The sequence below is a fragment of the Trachymyrmex cornetzi genome, unplaced genomic scaffold (genome assembly GCF_001594075.2).
Source record: "Trachymyrmex cornetzi isolate Tcor2-1 unplaced genomic scaffold, Tcor1.1 scaffold245, whole genome shotgun sequence".
In the NCBI taxonomy this organism is placed as follows: Eukaryota; Metazoa; Arthropoda; class Insecta; order Hymenoptera; family Formicidae; genus Trachymyrmex; species Trachymyrmex cornetzi.
Window position 1 is genome coordinate 693,495 of NW_017297113.1, and position 20,738 is coordinate 714,232.

The 20,738-nt window shown below is 32.9% G+C and overlaps 3 protein-coding genes across 4 annotated transcripts; 2 read left to right on the forward strand and 1 right to left on the reverse strand.

The window, feature by feature from the left end:
- The first annotated feature begins 820 nt into the window (after window positions 1–820).
- On the forward strand, window positions 821–5,187 carry wfs1 (wolframin ER transmembrane glycoprotein wfs1). The gene is made up of 6 exons (XM_018507675.1): window positions 821–1,065; window positions 1,784–1,888; window positions 2,068–2,284; window positions 2,371–2,597; window positions 3,074–4,275; window positions 4,396–5,187. The coding sequence occupies exons 1-6, from the start codon at window positions 1,008–1,010 to the stop codon at window positions 5,185–5,187; spliced, it is 2,601 nt and encodes an 866-aa protein (XP_018363177.1). The 5' UTR covers window positions 821–1,007.
- Window positions 5,188–7,801: 2,614 nt separating this feature from the next.
- LOC108761252 (vesicular integral-membrane protein VIP36) lies at window positions 7,802–12,176 on the reverse strand. The gene is made up of 7 exons (XM_018507679.1): window positions 11,931–12,176; window positions 10,279–10,394; window positions 9,923–10,120; window positions 9,527–9,689; window positions 9,019–9,185; window positions 8,671–8,734; window positions 7,802–8,600 (listed from the first exon to the last, which is right to left on the reverse strand). Exons 1-7 carry the CDS (start codon window positions 12,043–12,045, stop codon window positions 8,449–8,451), a joined length of 975 nt encoding a protein of 324 aa, XP_018363181.1. The 5' UTR covers window positions 12,046–12,176; the 3' UTR covers window positions 7,802–8,448.
- On the forward strand, window positions 10,992–19,871 carry LOC108761251 (putative leucine-rich repeat-containing protein DDB_G0290503). Of its 2 annotated transcripts, none has more exons than XM_018507677.1 (4): window positions 10,992–11,014; window positions 15,852–16,179; window positions 16,981–17,038; window positions 18,530–19,871. In XM_018507677.1, exons 2-4 carry the CDS (start codon window positions 16,037–16,039, stop codon window positions 19,805–19,807), a joined length of 1,479 nt encoding a protein of 492 aa, XP_018363179.1. In that variant the 5' UTR covers window positions 10,992–11,014; window positions 15,852–16,036; the 3' UTR covers window positions 19,808–19,871. The 2 variants fall into 2 exon arrangements, with proteins under 2 accessions (XP_018363179.1, XP_018363178.1); XM_018507676.1 differs by lacking the exon at window positions 10,992–11,014 and having other exon boundaries at window positions 15,472–15,951; window positions 16,010–16,179.
- The last annotated feature ends 867 nt before the right edge of the window (window positions 19,872–20,738 follow it).

Genomic DNA, 20,738 nt, shown 5'->3' on the forward strand with positions numbered 1-20,738 from the left:
AGAAGATAAACATTACTTGAAGAATTAAGAATCGTTCGTTAAAGCGGTCATTAAAATCATCTTGACGTACGAACGTACAATTATTATGTTCAATTATCTGCATTACGATAAAATATAATATTGTGTAACATACTTTAAATTGTACTACTTCGTAATAACTGTAGCAAAATTTGTATTGAGGAAATAAATTACTAAAAATGTTGTGTTTTAATATTTGCTCTCATATTAATAATAGAAAATAAAAAATGGAATTAATTCTTTTGTTAACAATATATAAATTCCATAAAAAATAAATTGCGTTTTGTTCTTATCGGCTCCAAAGAGAAACGAGTAATTAAAGTTCACTTGAAAGAAAAACATTATTCGGCGAAACTAAGAATAGTTTATCGTTCGCTAAAACGGTCATTAAAATCGTCTTGACGTACATACCTCGATTAGTCGCAATGGTTATTAATCTTCTACCGGACACCATGTTTGGAAAAAATAGATTGGTTGCGAAGAATCTGCGGGGTAGGACGGGAATTTGGAATAAGAACGAGATACGAAAGTGTGGATCTGTAAAGGATATAAAAGCATGGATGAGAGATTTTTTTCGCTCATGGCTTGTGCGGACGATCGAAAGCTAACCTTTCACTTTCCAACGGAGAATTCTTCAAGGCGGACAGTCGCGGGAGAGACGCGAGAGATTCAAATTTCGATGCGGCACTGGCGAACCCGGCGTTTGTTTACGTTCTCAACCTGATCCAACCCAGCCTGACGTGACGCTGAACAGGGGCGCGCATGCGCCGCGCGTCACCGCGTATCCACGCTTGCCCAGCTATTCAACAGGAGCGCTCGACGGACGGAGTCTCGTGCGTCGTGCGTGTATTGTGATTATCGGCGTTTCGTGATCGCGGCGAGATTCGGCAGATACAAGACGAGGTCGCGTGTCGAGGAGGCAGAACTCGTCGCACACGCGAGAACGCGAGTTCGACCAATTTCGAGCCGCGCCCTCCGCCCTAAGAGTCATGGCTGGTATCGTACCACTGTCTGGTAGATCCGGCAGAAAACAGTGGACGCTTCACGGTAATCATTGCCGGGGTGGCTCGGGGGAATGTGAACGCACCCGGGGATCGCCTGGGCGAGGACGCGTCCGACTTCACGTTTCGAGACGCGCACGTCATTCGCAATAAAAACTGCGCGATATTTGACGCGTTTCTGTACCTGTCTCTTGAACGGACAAGTGTGAATCGTCAAACAATGGAAATTGTCTCTGACAGATCTCCATTTCGCATTGCGAAATTAAATGAATCGCGGAATTAAACGATTTACTAATTAATCTCTTGTTAAAAATTGCTCTTATTTTAATATCAGTATCAATAAAGACATGTCATTAATTGCCTATTGATATGTAATTATCTATATGTATTACATTGACAAAAATTGTTCATTTAATTAAATTGTTTATCTAATTAAATTAATTTAGGTCGTCTTTTTATTTCTTTCGTTGAAGGATGTATGTATTTAAGTAAGAATAAAACTTTGAAAATCAGTAAATAAAATGTGTATTGAAATAGAATGATACAACAAGAACAATACATGAAGTTATCATAAAGCAATATATATATGAAACTTGTAAACTGTCAATTGATATATTTCATATATGTATATATATGAGACATCATCTGACAGTATAACACATATATGTTATATGTGATATACATATATGTGTTGACACAATGAACATGAATTCTGATTAGTTTTTTTTTCTGATTAAATAGCTAATTCTAAGTCCTATTGATAGATGGGCCTAAAGGTTCTCTTAGACGTTTACGTTCTCGATTGGCAGAAGACGGCTGTCCAGAATCTCAAGTAATTTTGGCTAAACAGTTGTTAGAGGAACAATGTGGTAAGTCGGAATATACGCTCGACAGCAAAGTTTTTCTCATGTTATCCATTATTTCTAGACATACATATATAATTTATATCTATATTTCTCTAATATAATTGAATTAATTTAATTTAATTTATATAATTATGTTCCTCTCTGTATGTAATTTATAACTATATTTATAATTATGTTTTAAGAGCTTGATGTTGATAAAGAAGAAAACGCAAAGTTGGGTGTTTACTGGCTGACAAAGGCCTCGGAGCAAGGAAATTTAGAGGCGACTGATATTCTCAGAAAGTGCTTGGCAACTGGCCGTGGTATCACGGAGCATAACTATTACGACGTAAAAAGTTGTCTAGACATGACACAGGATGAGAAGTTGGCTAGAAGAGCGGCGAGGGAGATGTTTATGAGGTAAAGAACAAGTAATTAGACATTAAGACTGATAAATAAATACCACATACCATATATATATGAATATAAAATTATTATTTCATCAGTTTATCAAATGGTGAGGACTTCATAACTACTGAGCAATTACAAAAACGTATGAGGAATTTATCGTCTCCATCAACCAGTAATGCCGATTATTTTCAATCAAACAATACCTCCAGCAACACATCGCAAAAGGGATTAAGTGACAACGATAACGATTGCTTCCCCAGAAATGGGTTTCCTGACGATTCCCCACCTACGAAGGATGAAGATCGAATAAACGACGTTCATGGTAAAAGAGATTTTCAATATGTTAAACTACACTGTTTTATGAACAAGTCAAATAAAATAGAAACGGATCAAATACAAATTCAAGGCTAGATCTTGGACCTAATAATATTTATATGTAAATTTTAAATATACACATCCTATTATATAAATTGTGCGCCGATTACTGTCGAACTTCAAATGCAATCTTATTGCGAAAAATATTATCCTGAGTCTTCGCAGTGTTTTAAGGTGTTTATTAGCATCATTATTAAACTGACAATTAATTTGTGAAATTGTTATTTCAGCTTCAGTTTATGATTGCGTTTTAATGACAGTAATTGGTGTCCAGTTTACATAACTAAAAGATGTATTTAAAATTTACGTATAAATATTATTAAGTACTAAAATCTAATTTTGATTGTATCTGACCCTTATTTTTACATTTTTGATCACTTTTTTTATTGCGTTATTAATGTAAGTTTTGCTCTGCAATCACAGGTTGGACGGACCAAGGTGAAAAGATCACAGAGGCTGCTCTAGTATCTGCGGCTGCAAGCTATGCACGCGGAATGCTTCCAATAGTGTCACATGCTCTCTGCATGGTGGATCCTTCCGAATTGGTACTGGATACGATACCGCTGCTGCAGAGGCCATTTATTCATCCGTTTGCATCGCTAAAACGTCTCTACAGTTGGTTGGTTGAGACTTTGGGTCACAGAGGAACGTCGATCAACAGAGTTCTTTTTACGTCAAATCTACATATTCTCTTGTTACTGTTACTATACTCCTTGTTCGGCACAGAAAGTCTAATACTTTTTATACCGATGGCTCTCTATTATCTCTCATTTGTAGTCATGGTGGTAGCTACCTTCCAAATGCTTCAACGGAAACGCGAATTTAATGATTTCCGCGTGTGGTCAGGCCTATTTCTTAGTTACTCAGGCGGAAATCTGAATCCTGAGGAGGCAGAGTATCAATTCTGCCGCAACAACCTGAAACCGTATGGACATTTCTTTCTCGCGTTGCTACTCAATTTGATGATCTATCCTCTGATAGCTCACCAATGGACTCCACAATCTGAAATCACTATAGTAGCAGTCACGCTCACTCTTATCACACTGTGTAGTTTCATGTGGAGAGACTCTTCGCGGTTTCCCGATTTTCTAGCCCTCTTCAGCTTCGGCGTGCATGTACTTGCTAAGTATCCTTACGAGACGGACATGGTTGTGGCGCAAAGTTGGAGATTCTTGGACATCAGAGTGCCAACATTCGCATCTTACGTTGTCGGCAATGGTATAGAGTTTTGTTTAAATTTCCGCGCTGTATTTTACCTCTTGATACCAGCGGTCTTTGCGAAAATGGCTGCAAGGGATGGCTGGCGCGGCACATATCGGATTTTAATACCTCATTGCGTTACTCTGAGTTGGTGGCAAATAGCAATCTTTAGTTCTCAAGGTGCAACATGGTACGGCTTGATAAGAGGCGCTCTCGCATTAGTTGGCATGGTTCTATTTCTTCCAATTGCCGGTATTGCTTCCATCATTTTACCAATCGTAGCTATTGCCAAATACTTGTCAGAAAATGATCTGGCCATGAGGATAGCGATTACTACTGTACTCGGAGGAATGCCATTTTTTGCTTCATGGTATCTGAGGAAGACCAGAACGTCAAGATTTAATTGGGTCATTACACTCATGCAAGTACGTATATTGTCATTTCTTCGTCTTCGACTTAGATATACTTTATATATTTATAATGTATATTTATAATGTGTATGTATGTATGTCTTGTATATAAAATTATATAAATGTTTTCTATAGATTGTTCTTGGCGTTAGCGCTGCGACATTTTTATCGTGGCCGATGATAATGGAATATAATCAGGATTCCGATGAGGCGTATGACATTGTTTCTACTTTAACATGGGATCAATATCAGAACTACTGTCATCAACCTGCGTGGGAAGAATTATCGTCGAAAGCGCAAGTCCAGGTGCAATGCGCTCAATTGGAAGGCATGCCCGTCTCGTGGGAAGGCTATGTGACAAATATTAGAGTAAAATCGATAAAGAACAATATTGCAGTTGTATTAAACAAGTTGCCCAATAATATTAGAACAATACTTAGTTGTATGTATGGGGAACCGTACGAGGAAAATTGTAATTCAGGTGATGACACTCGCAGAAAAAACTGCAAGCACATCACGAACATTCAAAAGAAAAGGAACAAATGTTATTTTCCTTCTTGGGATCAATACGAGTTTGAGATATTCGTCAAGATGAAAAGCGGCATATGGGGAAGTACCACGGAAATACGTCTCGTTGCGGACCATTCTTTCACCAATTTTAGTCTGAACATATATCCAGGCGATAAGATTTGGTTTTCTGGCGCGCTTCTGAATAATGACTTAGAGACAGAATCTCTTCTTGGTGGCGCTGAATTGCATATCGATTTGGAAGAGGTAGGGTGTCTTGCATGCAACTCTCTTGATTTGAAAACATCTTATAAACGTTATAGGTATCGTATAAGTTTAAGTTCTATTATCAGAGATCTTTGTCTCAGTGTAAAGACTGTATTGAATTTTCTGTTAAATCCGATTGTGATGTTCAAGTGATGATATTCTATATGACTGAATTTTTTAGATCTCTTAGCTTTTTAAACTCAATGTAGTGAAATTTTTTCGGTATCTAATTATTACTGTTGGTTTAATATGATTTATATATTAAAGAAAAATTAAACTACTATTAGAATTACTAGAGTCTGGACAAATAAAATCTGAAAAAAGAACGCTGAATAAATAATTAATATATTTAAAAAATACAATTTTAAATAAACTACTGTAGTATTTATATATTTGCAGTGTAACTCTCTGCAACATATTTGTTGTATAAATATCTTAAAAGATATTTCAGCATGAAAAATTTATTAAAAGGTTTTTATTTGGACGAACAATTTAACTCGATAATTATACTATTATTGTAATAAATTATCATTTTTTGCATTATAATTGAAGATATATTGCCTTATATACAAAACAGCGTGTTATATGTAATAGCATGCTAAATATGGTATGAACTAAATAAGAAACTGTTATGTACATAAAGCAGAGCGTTTCTTCAATGTTTGACATACATGTAAATATGTGTGTGATATGAAAGTAGAGAATAGTGCAAATATTTCGATGTTACCGAATGCCTCAGGCAATATATGCGTACACAAAAAATATACATATATACTATATACATACACACACACACACACACACACACTATATATATATATACATATATATATACAGGATGTTTAGAGAATAATGATAACTCTTTCGCATAGGGGCAGAATAGACTAAACTGAGAAGAAAAGTTTTATACCATTTTGCAATAGTTAACAATATATTAATTGCTAAACATTGCCGAAAATTGGTTTTCAATAATTTTTTACTCAAATATTATCAACTTTACAGAAAAACTACAAGAGATAGAAATTGTTTATTGTCATAAAACTACGAATTTTTTTTAGAATTTTTTATCAACTTTTTAGTACAGCATTTTTTCATGTTTAACAACTTGAAAAAATATGGTATTAAAAAATTTAAAAAAAAATTCTTAGACCTCTATGAGGAAAAAATAAACAATTTTTGTCTCTCGTTTTTCTGTAAAGTTGATAGTATTTGAGTAAAAAATTATTGAAAACCAATTTTCGGCAATGTTTAGCAATTAATATCTTGTTAACTAATGCAAAAATTGCAAAATGGTACAAAACAGAGAAACTTTTCTTCTCAGAGTTTAATCTATTCTACCCCTATGCGAAAGATTTATCATTATTTTCCAAACGCTCTATATATATGTGTGTGTGTGTGTGTGTATGCGCGCGCGTGTATGTGTGTGTGTATGGATGTATGTATGTATATTAACAGATATATTATAGGCTTTTATGAACAAGTTATAATCTGCTTCAAAGTATATTATATATAAAACATATATTTTTTAAGATTTATATATTTTCCTAAGCATTACTGCCAGTAAAAAAAAAACAAGAGAAATGCTTGATATTTTTGTATTCCGTTTTCGGAAAATAATAAGAAATGACGTCTTTTTGATCTTGTTTTAATATCGTATATAGTAAACATTGTATTTCTTACTAGGTTTATAGTATATACATTATATCATAATAAAGTTTTAATTAGTTTAATGGCAAGGCAGTATGCAACATGTAATGTAAATAATCTTAGTAAAATTATTTAATAAGCTATTATTTTATTAATAGAAATACGTTATTTCATAAGAAATTTTGTGCAGTGTCATATACTACCACATTATATTAGAATACGCTAGATGTCTCACAATTCAGTTACCTGAATAATACAGTTTTTAAAGATACAAGAGTTAAGGACAGTTTCGTCATTGTATCACACAACGACAATAGGAACCAAGACCAGTACAGTAGCAAAGAGATAAGACATAGATGTGCCTTGGTGTTTTCTGTTTGAATAATTTTAATGTTGATAATAAAAGTATTCTATTTGCTTCTTCAAAGCAAACAAATGAATTAAATGCGTTAAAAAATCATGAACTCTTGCATTCTGATGTGCAAATATATATTTTTGTCATAAATAATATATATTCAAAAATAAAATTTAAAATACTATCTATTCCAATACATTTCTGTAATGAATTTTAATACCTTATATCTCTCCTGTGCAAAAATAAAAAACCTATTTTTCTTTAGAATTATAGACATATTTATTTTGTATTTGGCAACATGATACATTATTGTTTCGAATGATAACATCATGTCGATAACAAGACAATTGTTTATTAAACGGTTTGGTTCCCTTTTTCTTAGTTTCTATATAAAAGAATTACAATACAGAGTTTTACTATGTAATTATTTTATACTGAAATACACTAGAATCCCCCATATTACATGTACTTTCATGCAATATTAGACATCACTCTAACACAGCATAATTTATATGGCTAATAATTTGTTTAGAGTTGTATGCATAACTGCAAATAATCTCTATCACAAACTTTATGCAGTATGGGAGCTTCGCATACATTAATTTTCTGTATGTACAAATATAAAATCTATGTTAATAAAGTTCTGTATCTATATAATTTGTATACGAAAATAATTACTTAATGTGCAAGAAAATTACATGAATAGAAATTAAACAGAATTTCTATAGTTTATATCCTTAAATAATATCTCTTTTATCTGTGATGTTATATTTTCTTAAATAATTAAAATTACTGGATTTTAGAATCAATTTGTTCCAACCTAAACAAAAAGGTTTTGGAAAAAGTATATATTATTCCAAACATCTTGTGTACATGAACATTTGGCTTGAAATTAATATAATATAAAAGTTTTTCCAAGACCTTTCTAAAATACAGTTAACAATGTACATGTCACAATACATTCATTACATCGTCTCATTCTACAAAGTTTTAGAAGTCAAATATATAAAAACTTATTTGTTAAATTCCATGTGGTTTCATTTCAAGAAGAAATAACTTTGGTAAAGAAACTGTAATAAATACGTATTTTTACTGACTATTGTAAAATCAAATAAATGTACATTGAGTCCAATCAATGACATCGACAAATGATACAATGAAGCAACATTTTGTAAATATTGGAATTATTACAAAACTTACATACACATACACACATATGTTTCTCCTTTACCCTAAAGACTTTTATTCTTACACACAAAAGAAAAGGTTTATTTTAATTTTAAAGCAAAGAAACCAAATACGGACAGTCTCATGGTATGTTATAACTTAAATCTTATATATGAGAAATCTTGGATAAAGGATAAATCGATAAGCTGCAACACTCAAAACACACACACTATCTAAATCCTGACTTAGTAAAATCGTTTTCTGGCATTTTCCTGATGTTTCTTATGAAGCATAATTATAATTACAACACAGGCTATTAATACAAGTGCACCCAATAACATCAGTAGGAAAAGTTTTATTCCACTCCAGCTATGTTGCTTTGGATCTTCTATATGTTCTGAAAACAGAAATTGATATTAGAATAGTAAGTCTACACATGTACAATAGAATCTCGTTTAACTGTATACCTCTTGGTGGATCATAAAACGCTGCTGATGGCACAATTTGTGATCTGTCTTCCCGATCTTTAGGCTGTAATTTGACACGAGATTTTTTAATCTTAATTTAATTTGCTAATTACTATAATTGAATAGTTTATAAGAATAAGTACGACTGTGTAAATGATATACATAAATATAATAGAGAACACCAATAAGCGGTCAAAGTTAGATGTTTCGAATAATACAATATATATTCTTAATTTTCTCTATCATATTTATGTATAAACAATTTATATTTTTATTGGCTAACAAGATATGTGCTTCACATATTAATATAATATTTAATAAAATATAAAAAAATTAATTAATGCTTACATCATCTATTAAGTCTAATTCAAATAAACGAATTGACAATATGTCATGATTGTCAGACAGATCACCCGTAGTAGCAGAAATTCCAACATAATATCCTGTTGGAAGCTTAACTTCATTTACTTGAAAACATTGCTTCCATGCTGCTTTGTTGGCAAGATCCGTAGAAACTTCATTGTGAGAAGAAAAAAAACATTATAAGAAATATAATTACGTGAGGATCCTAAACAGTAACATGCATACATGTGTGATTGTATGTACACACACGCCCGCGCGCGTACGGACATACACACACATACATATACACACTTGCAAATCAAGAAAGAGATTAATAAAGCTGAAACAAAAAAGGAAATACGAAATAAAAGATGGATACACTCTCCATTTAACAGGGCAAAGTACAAACGATGAATAACAATAAAAAAAAATATTACAGCTTAACAAATAATTTTCTGATACATTCATGATATAAAAGGTGCAATAAAATTTAATAATGTTTAATTTTACGTACCAGTTAGAGTGTCTCTCTCGTATCTTATAGATATGTGTGTATCATATTCCAAGTTCCTGAATTTTGCTTCACATCCTGCAAGTTGTGTATGAGTGCCATCACGATCGTGATCATAATGCAGAGATCCATTGTTAACCATTGCTGAGATGTAAGGATGCTGATGCTATTGCAGATATATTCTACTATTTATGTATCATCGAAGGAAAATATAGAATAAGGTAAAAAATGAAGACAAATATATTTAAAAAATCTTAATTTAAAAAAATTTAAGATATAAGAAAATGTAAATTATTTCATTACAGTAATTAACTGGTTAATTAAAAATATTAAAAGATTTACATGATCTTAATTGATTGTACAAACTATCACACTTTAATAAAACTGTGTTTAACCTACGTTATGTTGGCCATTATGATTGCTATACGTATCAAGTATTACTGCTAATCCTTGGAAATAATCTCGGCTCCCAAATACTGGACCTGGCTTCATTCTTTCCTTGGCATACCAAATAGCAAAACCATCTCCAAATAAATCCTTTCCATTTCCATGTACTTTAAATTGAATTTGCAGTTCCCAATTGCGTATATGGCATGGCTGTAAATATGACAAGTTTAAAATCTAAATTAGCAAACTTAATTAGCAAACAATATACATGTATAATTATACATGTACATACAGTTTTTATATTAAAATTTATAAAAAATTTTCATATATGCTAAGAAATCATTCGCAAGTATAAATGAAATACTTGCCACAGAATTCCATAAGGCACCTTGTTTACTTTGTAAATCAGATGTTAACCTGATATAATTATTAGTTACCATTGTACTTCCCATAAAATCCCAGTTAGGTATTGTCATACCTGTGCCTGTCATATCAAAACATAATTTATGATAAAATACAATTTTATAAATAAAATAAAGTATTTAATTATAAATATATATTTTATTTATATATAAATATATAAAACAGATTTCATAAATAAACTTGTGGTCAATATTATAAACAACTAATTTCAGGGTTGCCACAGAAAACGAATTTTAAAATTCCCTAACTTTTCCAGGTTTTCCAGATGAAAATAAAAAATTTTTCATTACTAAATAATATATAAATTTTGACATTTAGACTTAAGGATTACAAGAAGGCTAGTCTATATTATTAAATACAACGCAAAAAAAGCTTAGTAGCATAGTAAAATTTTGGGTGCAAATTCGAGCCAACAAAAAATAAATTAGTTTTGGAAAAAAGAATTATTACAGTTATGACGAAAAAGAGGGATCAAATAAAAATACTGAATAATATATAAAGTTTAATTATTTTATTAAAATCGTTTAAAGTGTGCAAGTTTTGAACGTATTTGACTATAAATGTCAGATGTATTTTTAAAAATTATAATTATTTGGGAGAGAGAGAGAGAGAGAGAGAGAGAGAGAGAGAGAGAGAGAGAGAGAGAGAGAGAGAGAGAGAGAGAGAGAGAGAGAGAGAGGAGTTTAAGGAAATTGTGAGCAAATTTTGAAATTCCAGATTTTTTTACATTTTGCCCTGACTTTTCCCAGTTTTCCAGGTCTGTGGCAACCCTGAATTTATACATATATATACAATAAAAAATATATTAGAAACTTCATGTTGAAACTTTCATCAATATATTTACATGATTTATATTATTTATTTTAAAATTTCGTAGTATTTATCATTATAATATGACATTTTTTTCCCTAAACAATATTTTCAGTATCATATTGCACAAAAATTCTTTTAATTAGTATTTATTAATCTTCAGAAGAGATTTATGGTTTATAAAAATAGAAATTGCGTCCTTTAAAAAAATAGCTCCTTGATTTATGCATATTTATGGCTGTTTTACAATGTGCTTTTTGTTTCCTGTTTCTTGCTGTTTGTCTCTTGCCTTTTTGATCAAAAAGGCAAGAGACAAACAGAAACGAACAGCAAGAAACAGGAAACAAAAAGCACATTGTAGAACAACCATTAGATACTAATCTTGTTGCAATATAATTATGTCGTAATTTTAAACCGGTAGTGGAATGACTCGCGGATTGTGATTAGATAATAAATGAACCAGTAAATTCTTCCACGCTGGCGCGCGATAGGATTCTCTTAAAGAAATCTATCGTTAAAAAAATTGGAGTTCGCACGTTTCTTATAAGAAAAAAAAATCGACTTTGACCTATGTATATTTTCTAATTTTGTAACAGGGCTAGGAAACACAGAGATTCCTTCCGCCGTTATCTAAGCAAAAAAGTAAATTCTCCGCATTTTAATTAGTCATCCTGTAACCTCAAATATAACGGACTATCTCCGCAAATTGCGATTAGATAATAAATGAACAAGCAAATCTTAGGATTATCCGAGGAGCGTGATAAGAGATAAATGACAATTAGCGAACCTTGATATGGCCTGATTAGAGAATGCTCTCGTTTCATATAGTCCTGTGTGTTCCATTCCGTGGCGAAGGATTCTAGGACACCAATGAGCAGAAGCAGCCACGAAATCACAACCATGTTGATTTTCGATCGGACGTTCCGAATGTTCGTAGAAAATTAAACACGTGGGTGAAAAGAGTCACAGGACACTCGTTCGAAGCAGCACCGCCAGAATAAAGGCCAATAAGGCCATTCACGCATTCACCAAGGTAACCAACGTCATTCTCGAGTCATCCGGACATTTCGCCGGGGATTGTTGGTTTTATAGTTCGGTAAAATTCGATCTGCGCTAATGCGACAGTCGATAACGTCGATCAGAGAGAAACCTGAGAGGGGCCATTGCGGAATTTTTCGCGGAAAAAATCACCCGTACACTAGCGCAAGTACAATCCACTTTTATTTAGGAACTACGTAGACACGTATTTTGGCGATAAAATCACTGTGTCGAAAAAAGATGTGGTGCGAGTCCGTACTAAATAGCAGTACTATATACATAAGGCCGGTATTCATAGTCAGATCTTATGGCCGCAGCATACACTGTGGCATAACGCATAATACATAGTGCATAATGGAATCAACCAATAGAAACTCTTCTTTTCCATGGAATGAGAGGAAAGGAAAGCTTCTGATTAGTTGATTCGCTTATGCACTATGCGTTATGCAAAAGCATGTGTCTGGGCTCTTACTTAATACATTTAAGGGGATGCTTCTGTCATTAAATTCTGTCTTACCCCGGATCTACAATAAGGTTTTAAGCCTTAAGCCATAAGAAATGGGCGAATCACAGTCGCTTATTCTTCTCGGATTCGACTGTAATTGGTCAGTTTCTTACGGCATAAAGCATAAAACACCTATTGTAGATCCGGACTTACTGGTATTCTGTCTTATCATTCTGTCTAATTATATCATTCTGTCTTATGGTACGTTTCCACTGAGCGCGTCACGCGTCGCTTCATGAAAGAGAGAAAGAGATAAGATCATATGAATACACAACCCCTCTCTTTCTCTCTTTCAACGACGTGACGCGTGACGCGCTCAGTGGAAACTCAGCCGTATGGTACGTTTCCACTGAGCGCGTCATGCGTCGCGTCATGAAAGAGAGAAAGAGATAAAATTATATAGATCTTAGGGGGTGATCCCGATTGACTACGGCTCGATTGGACACCACCAATCACAGAGACCAGTGCTTAAGAGCTTTGTAGTCTCAAGCTCTGTGAGTGGCTCGTGTCCAATTGCATTCGTGAGCAAATGATGAGCAAACGAATGCAAAAAAAATATTCGATTTTTTAATTTTGAGGAGTTAGCGTGAAATTGGCCCACCAAAATTTCAATTTCGTATATCTTTTGAACTAGGGGTGAGCAAACGAAAATTCCGCCCGAGCATTCGTGAGCAAACGATGAACAAACGAATGCCAAAACAAAATATTCAATTCTTTAATATTGATGGGCTAACGTGAAGTTGGCCCCCAGAATTTAAATTTCGTATTTCTTTCGATCTAAGGGTGAGCAAACGAAAATTTCGCCCGAGCATTCGTGAGCAAACGATGAGCAAACGAATGCAAAAAAAAATATTCGATTCTTTAATATTGGGTGGCTAGCGTAAAGATGACCTACCAAAACTTAAATTTCGTGTACCATTGGACTTGAGGGTAAGCAAACGAAAATTCCAAGTGAGCATTCGTGAGCAAACGATGAGCAAACGAATGCCAAAACAAAATATTCAATTCTTTAATATTAGGTGGCTAATGTGAAATTTGGCACCCAAAATTTAAATTTCGTGTAACTTTGGACTTGAGGGTGAGCAAACGAAAATTCCAACGGAGCATTCGTGAGCAAACGATGAGCAAACAAATGCCAAATCGAAATATTCGATTCTTTAATATTGGGTGGCTACCGTAAAGATGGCCTACCAAAACTTAAATTTCGTGTAACTTTGGACTTGATGGTGACCAAACGAAAAAATTATATGAAAAAATTACATGCACGTTATATGCTCGAAATTAGGGCAGGAGCACATGTAGAATAAATAGACGATTACAGTCGTATCTTTAGAATTAAGTTTTGACGCCTAAATAAAAAGATTAGCGCAAGGAACGAAATTGTGTGTCTAGCGCGTGAGAAATCGACGATGTATGACTGTTTAGCCATTAAACCGAGCAGTATTTTATTTGATCTCTTTCTAAGAGATGGCGTTGCAATATATTAGATAAGGACAGATGAATGCGTTTGAGTGAGACACAACGATATATAATAAGTATAAGAAATGAATGAAAGATGTCACTATATTGTCTAATTTGGAATTGAAAAAAGTCTGTACTATCGACCTTGATTAACTTCGACCGTCATTCCAGCATCCCCTTAAACGGATTAGAATGTAAGAACCAACCAACTACAATCGAGTATTCCCCTGTTACAGTCGAACGACAGGGGAATGCTCGACTGTAGTTGGTTAGTTCTTACATTTTGATCCGGTTTAAACCCTCGGTGGAAACTTAGCCATTGATGTGCGTGCGTGCGTGTACATATACAAGGTGTCTTACATATTTAAGTTGTTCGGAAAGTTTCAAACTTTGTTAGCCCAAAGTTGTACGTACATTTTCCTTAAAAATAAACGAAATTTAAATTTAGAAAAAGGGTTTTGAAGTAGTTATGTAGTTTACGTCTACTTTGTCAGAGGGCAGTAGTGCGCGGCAGCATTTTGCGGTTACAAGTTTTGAGCCGTCATGTCCTCTCTCAGATTACTCTCTGGTTTTAAGTTTGCAACGTTTAGCACGCCAACGAGATTCCGCGAATTCCGCCGCACGCATACAAGAAAATTGCAAGGGCAATGCGATTAAATATACATATATGTACGTATACACATGCATGTATGTATGTATATACGATCAGTCGCTTGTAGTTTGCAGGTCAGAAGTTTAAATTCTTTTTTTTAACTTATTGTAGCTAATTATATATATATTACCACAAGAAAGAAAACTTAATATGATATTTATATATAGCCGCGTTAACACATAATATAATATATATCATATTTTATTCTTGTTGTTTATCGAGTGTTAAACAAGGATAAAATAATGTTTTTTTATTCCTGCACTATACAACTTTCTTCTCTTTCACCAATTAAACACATATATCTATTTCACTTTAAATTCTATTGATTTAATGATACATATTTTTGCGCAATATGTGCTTCACGGAAAGCCAACATACATATATATTTGTATATATATAACGTTTAAGATATCTATACCCATACATATATACAATTTTTCAAAATATATACGTACTCTGACATAATTCGAGTTTGCGCAAACATTTTTGTTACGAACAAATAGAAAATCAAATCAAACCAGTTCCTCAATTTTGTTTCGTTCATAATTTTTTTGGTCGATTCGTGTAACCTAAAAAGATCCTACGAGGTACTTAGGAGAGAGGTACCCCGTTGAGCTGCATTTCGGCCATGTTGTGGAATTTTTTTTGAAAGCGTCTATAGGAAGTGGCCGGCGCGGCCGGCCGGCGACGGCGACGGGCGACGCATTTGCGCCTGCGTACGTGTTCGCATCCATCGTGTGGATCGTGGATCTCAGCCTCAGCAGCTCATGTCTGCGGTCGGCGGTTATATGGCGTCCTGCGTAGTACATACGTCCGCTTGAACTCGACGGAGCCGTTTGTGCACGAGATACCGGCATCCGCATTTGTACGGCGAGGTCCACGTCGCGAGTAATCAGCCGCGACGAGAGTAAGAAAGGGCGACTATTAATATTTGTGAGCGGAGCGGCTGAGGAGAGGCGGCGAAGCAGCTAGCGAGCCTTGCTATAGAAGAAGGAAAGAGAGAAAGAGAGAGAGTGTGTGTGTGGATGTATGTGTGTGTGTGTGAGAGAGAGAAAGAGAAAAGGAGTGTAAGTGAACGATAGTAGGAGCAAGATTAACTTCTCGTACGCCAAAGTAGAGGACCTCACGCTGGCTTGTTGCGTTTTCACGCAAGTAAGATCATATAAAACAAAAAAAAAGGGCGTGGAGTTTAATTGGGCGCGACTAATAGGCACGCCGCTAAATCGCTGTCGTGGTCATGGGTAAGACGCCAAAGAAGGCGGCCCCTGGGGGCGATGAGAGGAATTTGTACGTTCGGAGGCTTAAGGCAACGACCGCGCCGTCGAGAGCTTCTGAATCTAGCTTGCCCGAGAGACATCGCGAGTACGAGAATTCGAACAGGTTTGTAGAAATAATCAGCAACAGCGAATTGCAAGTTCCACCAGAGTTTCTCAGTCACGGGATGTACGCTTGTCTTTTTTTTTTAAAGTCTGCCTGATCAACTCTCTCCAGGTCTACCCGGAGTAGAGTTGTGGATTGTAGTAAACTGTTTGCGTACTGGTATTTGATGCGACACTTGGAACTTGTTAGTTGCTTGCTGTTTACAGGGTATCGGGGCTTTGTATTCTGTAATGTTTGTTAAAGAATTGAGAGATTATATTGATATCATAGTTGTTCTCTTAAGTATATCTTCATGATATTTTGTAATTGTATCGCATAAGTTTTACAGAATTTTGAAGCAAAGTATGAATTTTGCTGGTCATCTAGAACGTTATCTTTAAAGATTTAAGTTATTTTAAAACATTTTGAAATGAAATAGATTGATGAACAACATTTCAGGCTTATTTTATAGAGAGAACATTATAATGTTGATGTTACACTTGTCATATGACAAAACATTTCAAGCTTATTGATTAGCTGCAAGAAAGAGAAGTTGTTGGATCTCTCTATCCTATAGCCAATTAATAAATTAAAAATCTTTGTTGTACAACAAATGTAATACCAATCTAACGATGCATGTGAGAAAAGACAGATATTTTCATTCTTAGATAGACATGAGAAACTTTGGTTTATCTTTTTTAAATTAGTACTTACATACTTTTAAATTAGTTCCTCTCATCACCTCCAGCATTTCTTGCTCAAAGGCCATTTGTAATATGGCTTGTCTCTTCATTGATTGTGAGTATCTTATTTTTATTTTAGGCTAAAACTGGCTGGAATACAGAAAAAAGTACTACCTGGACCAGGGAAGAATTTTAAGGTATATACTTCAAATTTCTCTTAATTTTTGTTCTTATTTATGATTTTGAAACTGTTATACTTTCAAACAATACATAAATATATAATATGATTATTTTGACTGTAATATATACATATATAATTATTTTTAGAAATTATGTTATAGTCATAATTATTGGAATTGTATTATGTTAAAGTATTATAATTTATCTGTTTGGACACTACTAAGTATTTATCTCAAAAAACAACAGAATTTATTAAAAGTATTAAATTTACTATTAAGATAATAACAAAAAACTTCAAACCAGGGCGAATGAGAGTCAGCGTGGTAATTAATATGCCATCTTAATTCTTCAATCCAAAAATAGAATCTTTATTCCAAAAATAATACATTTCAGTTCACTTTGAAACCATCTTCAGCAAAACAAATATAAAATGTCAATCCCTTCATGTCAGAGAAAAAATCACCATCAGATTAGCAGATTCAATGTTATAATCCCATAGAAGAAATTCGTCTCAACATTGGATCAACTAATTACAATTAATATTCACTAAAAAGTATCAAATTAAAAACGCATGTTGATACTTTTTAGTAAATATTAATTGTATTTAGTTGATCCAATGTTGAGACGAATTCCTTCTATGTCTTGGGATTATAATATCAATCTGCTAATCTGATGGTGATTTTTTCTTTGACATGAAGGGATTGATATTTTAAAATTCTTTTGCTGAAGATCCAAAATGAATTGAAACGTATTATTTTTGGAATAAAGATTCTATTTTTGGATTGAAGAATTAAGATTACACGTATTAATTACCACGCTGACTCTCATTCGCCCTGGTTTTGGAGTTTTTTGTTGTTGAATTTGGGAGAATCTGTAAGAAGATTACATTATTCTTATTAAGATAATGTTATCTTTTGGTATAGATTAGGTATAGGTTTATCAATATGAATTCATAGTAATATTTTATGTGTCTGATATAATTTAATTATTTGATATAATTATTACTGTTTATAGATGCCTTTGTTGATTAAATATTTTAAAGAATTTTATAAAGAATATTTTTTATGTTATCTAATAACACAATCTTGTATTTATATTTCTTTATATTTCATAATTTATATAAAAAAAGAAATGAGCGAGAGACAAATAATAAAATTAATTGATAAGTATAATTTTATATAATATGAAAATATTTTATATATATTAAATTTATTTACTAATATTTATTTATAGTAAAATATTAAATGAAAACAATTTCATCTTTATTTGCTAAATGAATCAAATTTGAACTTGTATGTATATTTTTTAAATATAATTAAATTGTATAAAAATGTGCATAATATATAAATAATAATTAAATATACAATTCATATAATAATTGTAAATTGATGAAAATGCACGATGTATAACTCATACTAATGATAAGTCTGTGACTTTAAATTATTAATTTTGTTAGATTCTGTTTGCATTACCTTAGGTCTGCAATGTAGAAATAATGTATGTTATAGAGCAAACTTCGTCCTCCAACAAAAATTGAACATCAAACAAAGCAACACAAAATACTATTAAAAAATCTAGAAATAAAAAATACAGACATGCAGCCAGGATCGGAAGAAGCTGAAGTCAAATTGAATGTTTCATTTCAAAAAGAAAATGTTACAGAAGAAAACGGTAACAACAAAGCTGCTGAAACTGAGAAATCTGCTATGAGCAAAGAACATATTGATCATACCTACGAAAAGATTTCAAGCGAGCTTCAAACTACGAAAACTATTGAGGAAGTACTTGTTGTGGACAGTAAAACTGTTCCCCAGGAAGAAGAAGTCATATTAGAACATGTTGATACCGAAACCAAAGAAGAACAAGAGGCAAATGACATTAAATTGATATACGAAGCGGAATCAATTTCTTTAAGCAATGGAAAAGAAATATTAGACGATAAACAACCAAAGGACAATGGACAGGGAGAAGAATTACTTTCAGCACCAGAGGAAATGAAGAATGATATAAATGAGAAAGAAGAAACGCAAAGCGAAGTTCCAACCAATAATGAAAGTTGCTCGGTCGACATTGTTGAATCTACAACATCAGAATTATCCGAAACATCAGAATCTATTATTCAGAGCAACATACAGAAGGATAAAGAAAGTATTGATGACACTATAAATGATCCATCATTTATTTCTTATGATTCATCTATAATGTTAAAAGATGTAAAAATTAGACTCAATGATTGTCTGAAAGATAATTCGAAGCTCTACGACGTAAGCAATACGGAAGGTATACCGAATCAACTATCAAGAGACCAGTCATTCGGAAGGACTCTGAGAAACATTTCAGGAAGACATTCCATCGGTCGAATGCGGCATGTTACTTTGCGTGAGAATAGGATATCACCGAATAGTTCTCTTTTCGTGAATACCTCTACTATGTCTATGCCACAGGATGAAGGAATAGAATCTAAAGTCTTACCTTATGGTGCTGGTTTATTATCCGATACTTTCTCTACGAATGGTAGCCCGTTAGACAGAAAACGTAGAATTGATACAGAAAATTGGAGTTCGGCGAAAAAGCAGAAAACGGATGAAGAAAGTAGTAGCATTTTCAATACATCTATTAATCTATTGAAAGGTTTGCGTATACCTAGTATGCAGGTATCCACACCAAAAGCCACACCTTATAAATTCGATTCTACCAAGTTAGACATTAGCGGGATAAAAAATGATGACAATAAAATGACGGCTGAACCAATTGAGAGTACAAAGAAATGGTGTGTCATCATGTAAACTATCATGACAGTAAAGGTATTATTATACAGAAAAAAGTAACAAAATTGTATATTTTCGGGAAAAATACCAAAAATTATACAATCAGAAGTTTGATTTTATTTTTTAAGAGTAGATTGTTTCTCTTCTAATTAATCAATTAAAAATAATTGTATTCTGATTTTGTTATTGTTCTTACAAGTTTCTCGAGCACATGTATTTGTTCTATAATTTTCGGAAATATTTTTTCGATATTAGAATATAATATATATATTTTCGGTAATTAAATTAGAAGAATTCAACGCTATTCCCACCGTGTAGATTGCTTGTAGTGCAGAATTTTTCGATGTCAATTTTGGGATAAAATCATAGGAGAGAACGAATAAATTACATTATGACGAAGAGAGAAAGAGAGAGTACAATTTTATCATGACTATTATTAACACTTTTAACATGACTATTTTATGAATAAAGACTTGATTCTATGGAATGTATCGACATTTAATATGGTATAATATAAAATAATTAAGCCGCATGTACAGAAATGTAATATGTTGTTTAATTTCAGTACATGTCTCCCAATTTACAACCTAAGATTTATAATTTGTAATTATCTTCATGTAACTTTTTCAGATAGATCACGATAATAGATTTTATTCCGATTATAAATTAAAATAATTCTATAACGCAAATTATATTAATTATTTAATAGGACGTTTATCTGGAAATAATTTCTCGAATATTATTTTATGCATATTATCTTATAAGTCTATCGTTATGAAATTCATATTTCACATATGCACTTATTCATATAATGTAATATTCATATTATGTAATAGAAAGACATATCTCCATGTTTATTTCTTAACGAAGTATAATATTTATATTTCTAATTTGTAATTCGTTGAATTTGATAAGGAGATTAAAAATATGTTGTGTTCTACATAAATTT

Coding starts and splice junctions, on each gene's coding strand:
- wfs1 (XM_018507675.1), top strand. CDS start 1,008: ATGGCTGGTATCGTACCACTGTCTGGTAGATCCGGCAGAAAACAGTGG. Junction 1,889..2,067: donor GTTGTTAGAGGAACAATGTG/GTAAGTCGGAAT, acceptor TTATGTTTTAAG/AGCTTGATGTTGATAAAGAA. Junction 2,598..3,073: donor TCGAATAAACGACGTTCATG/GTAAAAGAGATT, acceptor CTGCAATCACAG/GTTGGACGGACCAAGGTGAA.
- LOC108761252 (XM_018507679.1), bottom strand. CDS start 12,045: ATGGTTGTGATTTCGTGGCTGCTTCTGCTCATTGGTGTCCTAGAATCC. Junction 9,690..9,922: donor ATCATAATGGCCAACATAAC/GTAGGTTAAACA, acceptor TATCTGCAATAG/CATCAGCATCCTTACATCTC. Junction 9,186..9,526: donor CGAGAGAGACACTCTAACTG/GTACGTAAAATT, acceptor CTCACAATGAAG/TTTCTACGGATCTTGCCAAC.
- LOC108761251 (XM_018507677.1), top strand. CDS start 16,037: ATGGGTAAGACGCCAAAGAAGGCGGCCCCTGGGGGCGATGAGAGGAAT. Junction 16,180..16,980: donor GAGTACGAGAATTCGAACAG/GTTTGTAGAAAT, acceptor TTTTTATTTTAG/GCTAAAACTGGCTGGAATAC. Junction 17,039..18,529: donor GACCAGGGAAGAATTTTAAG/GTATATACTTCA, acceptor TGTATGTTATAG/AGCAAACTTCGTCCTCCAAC.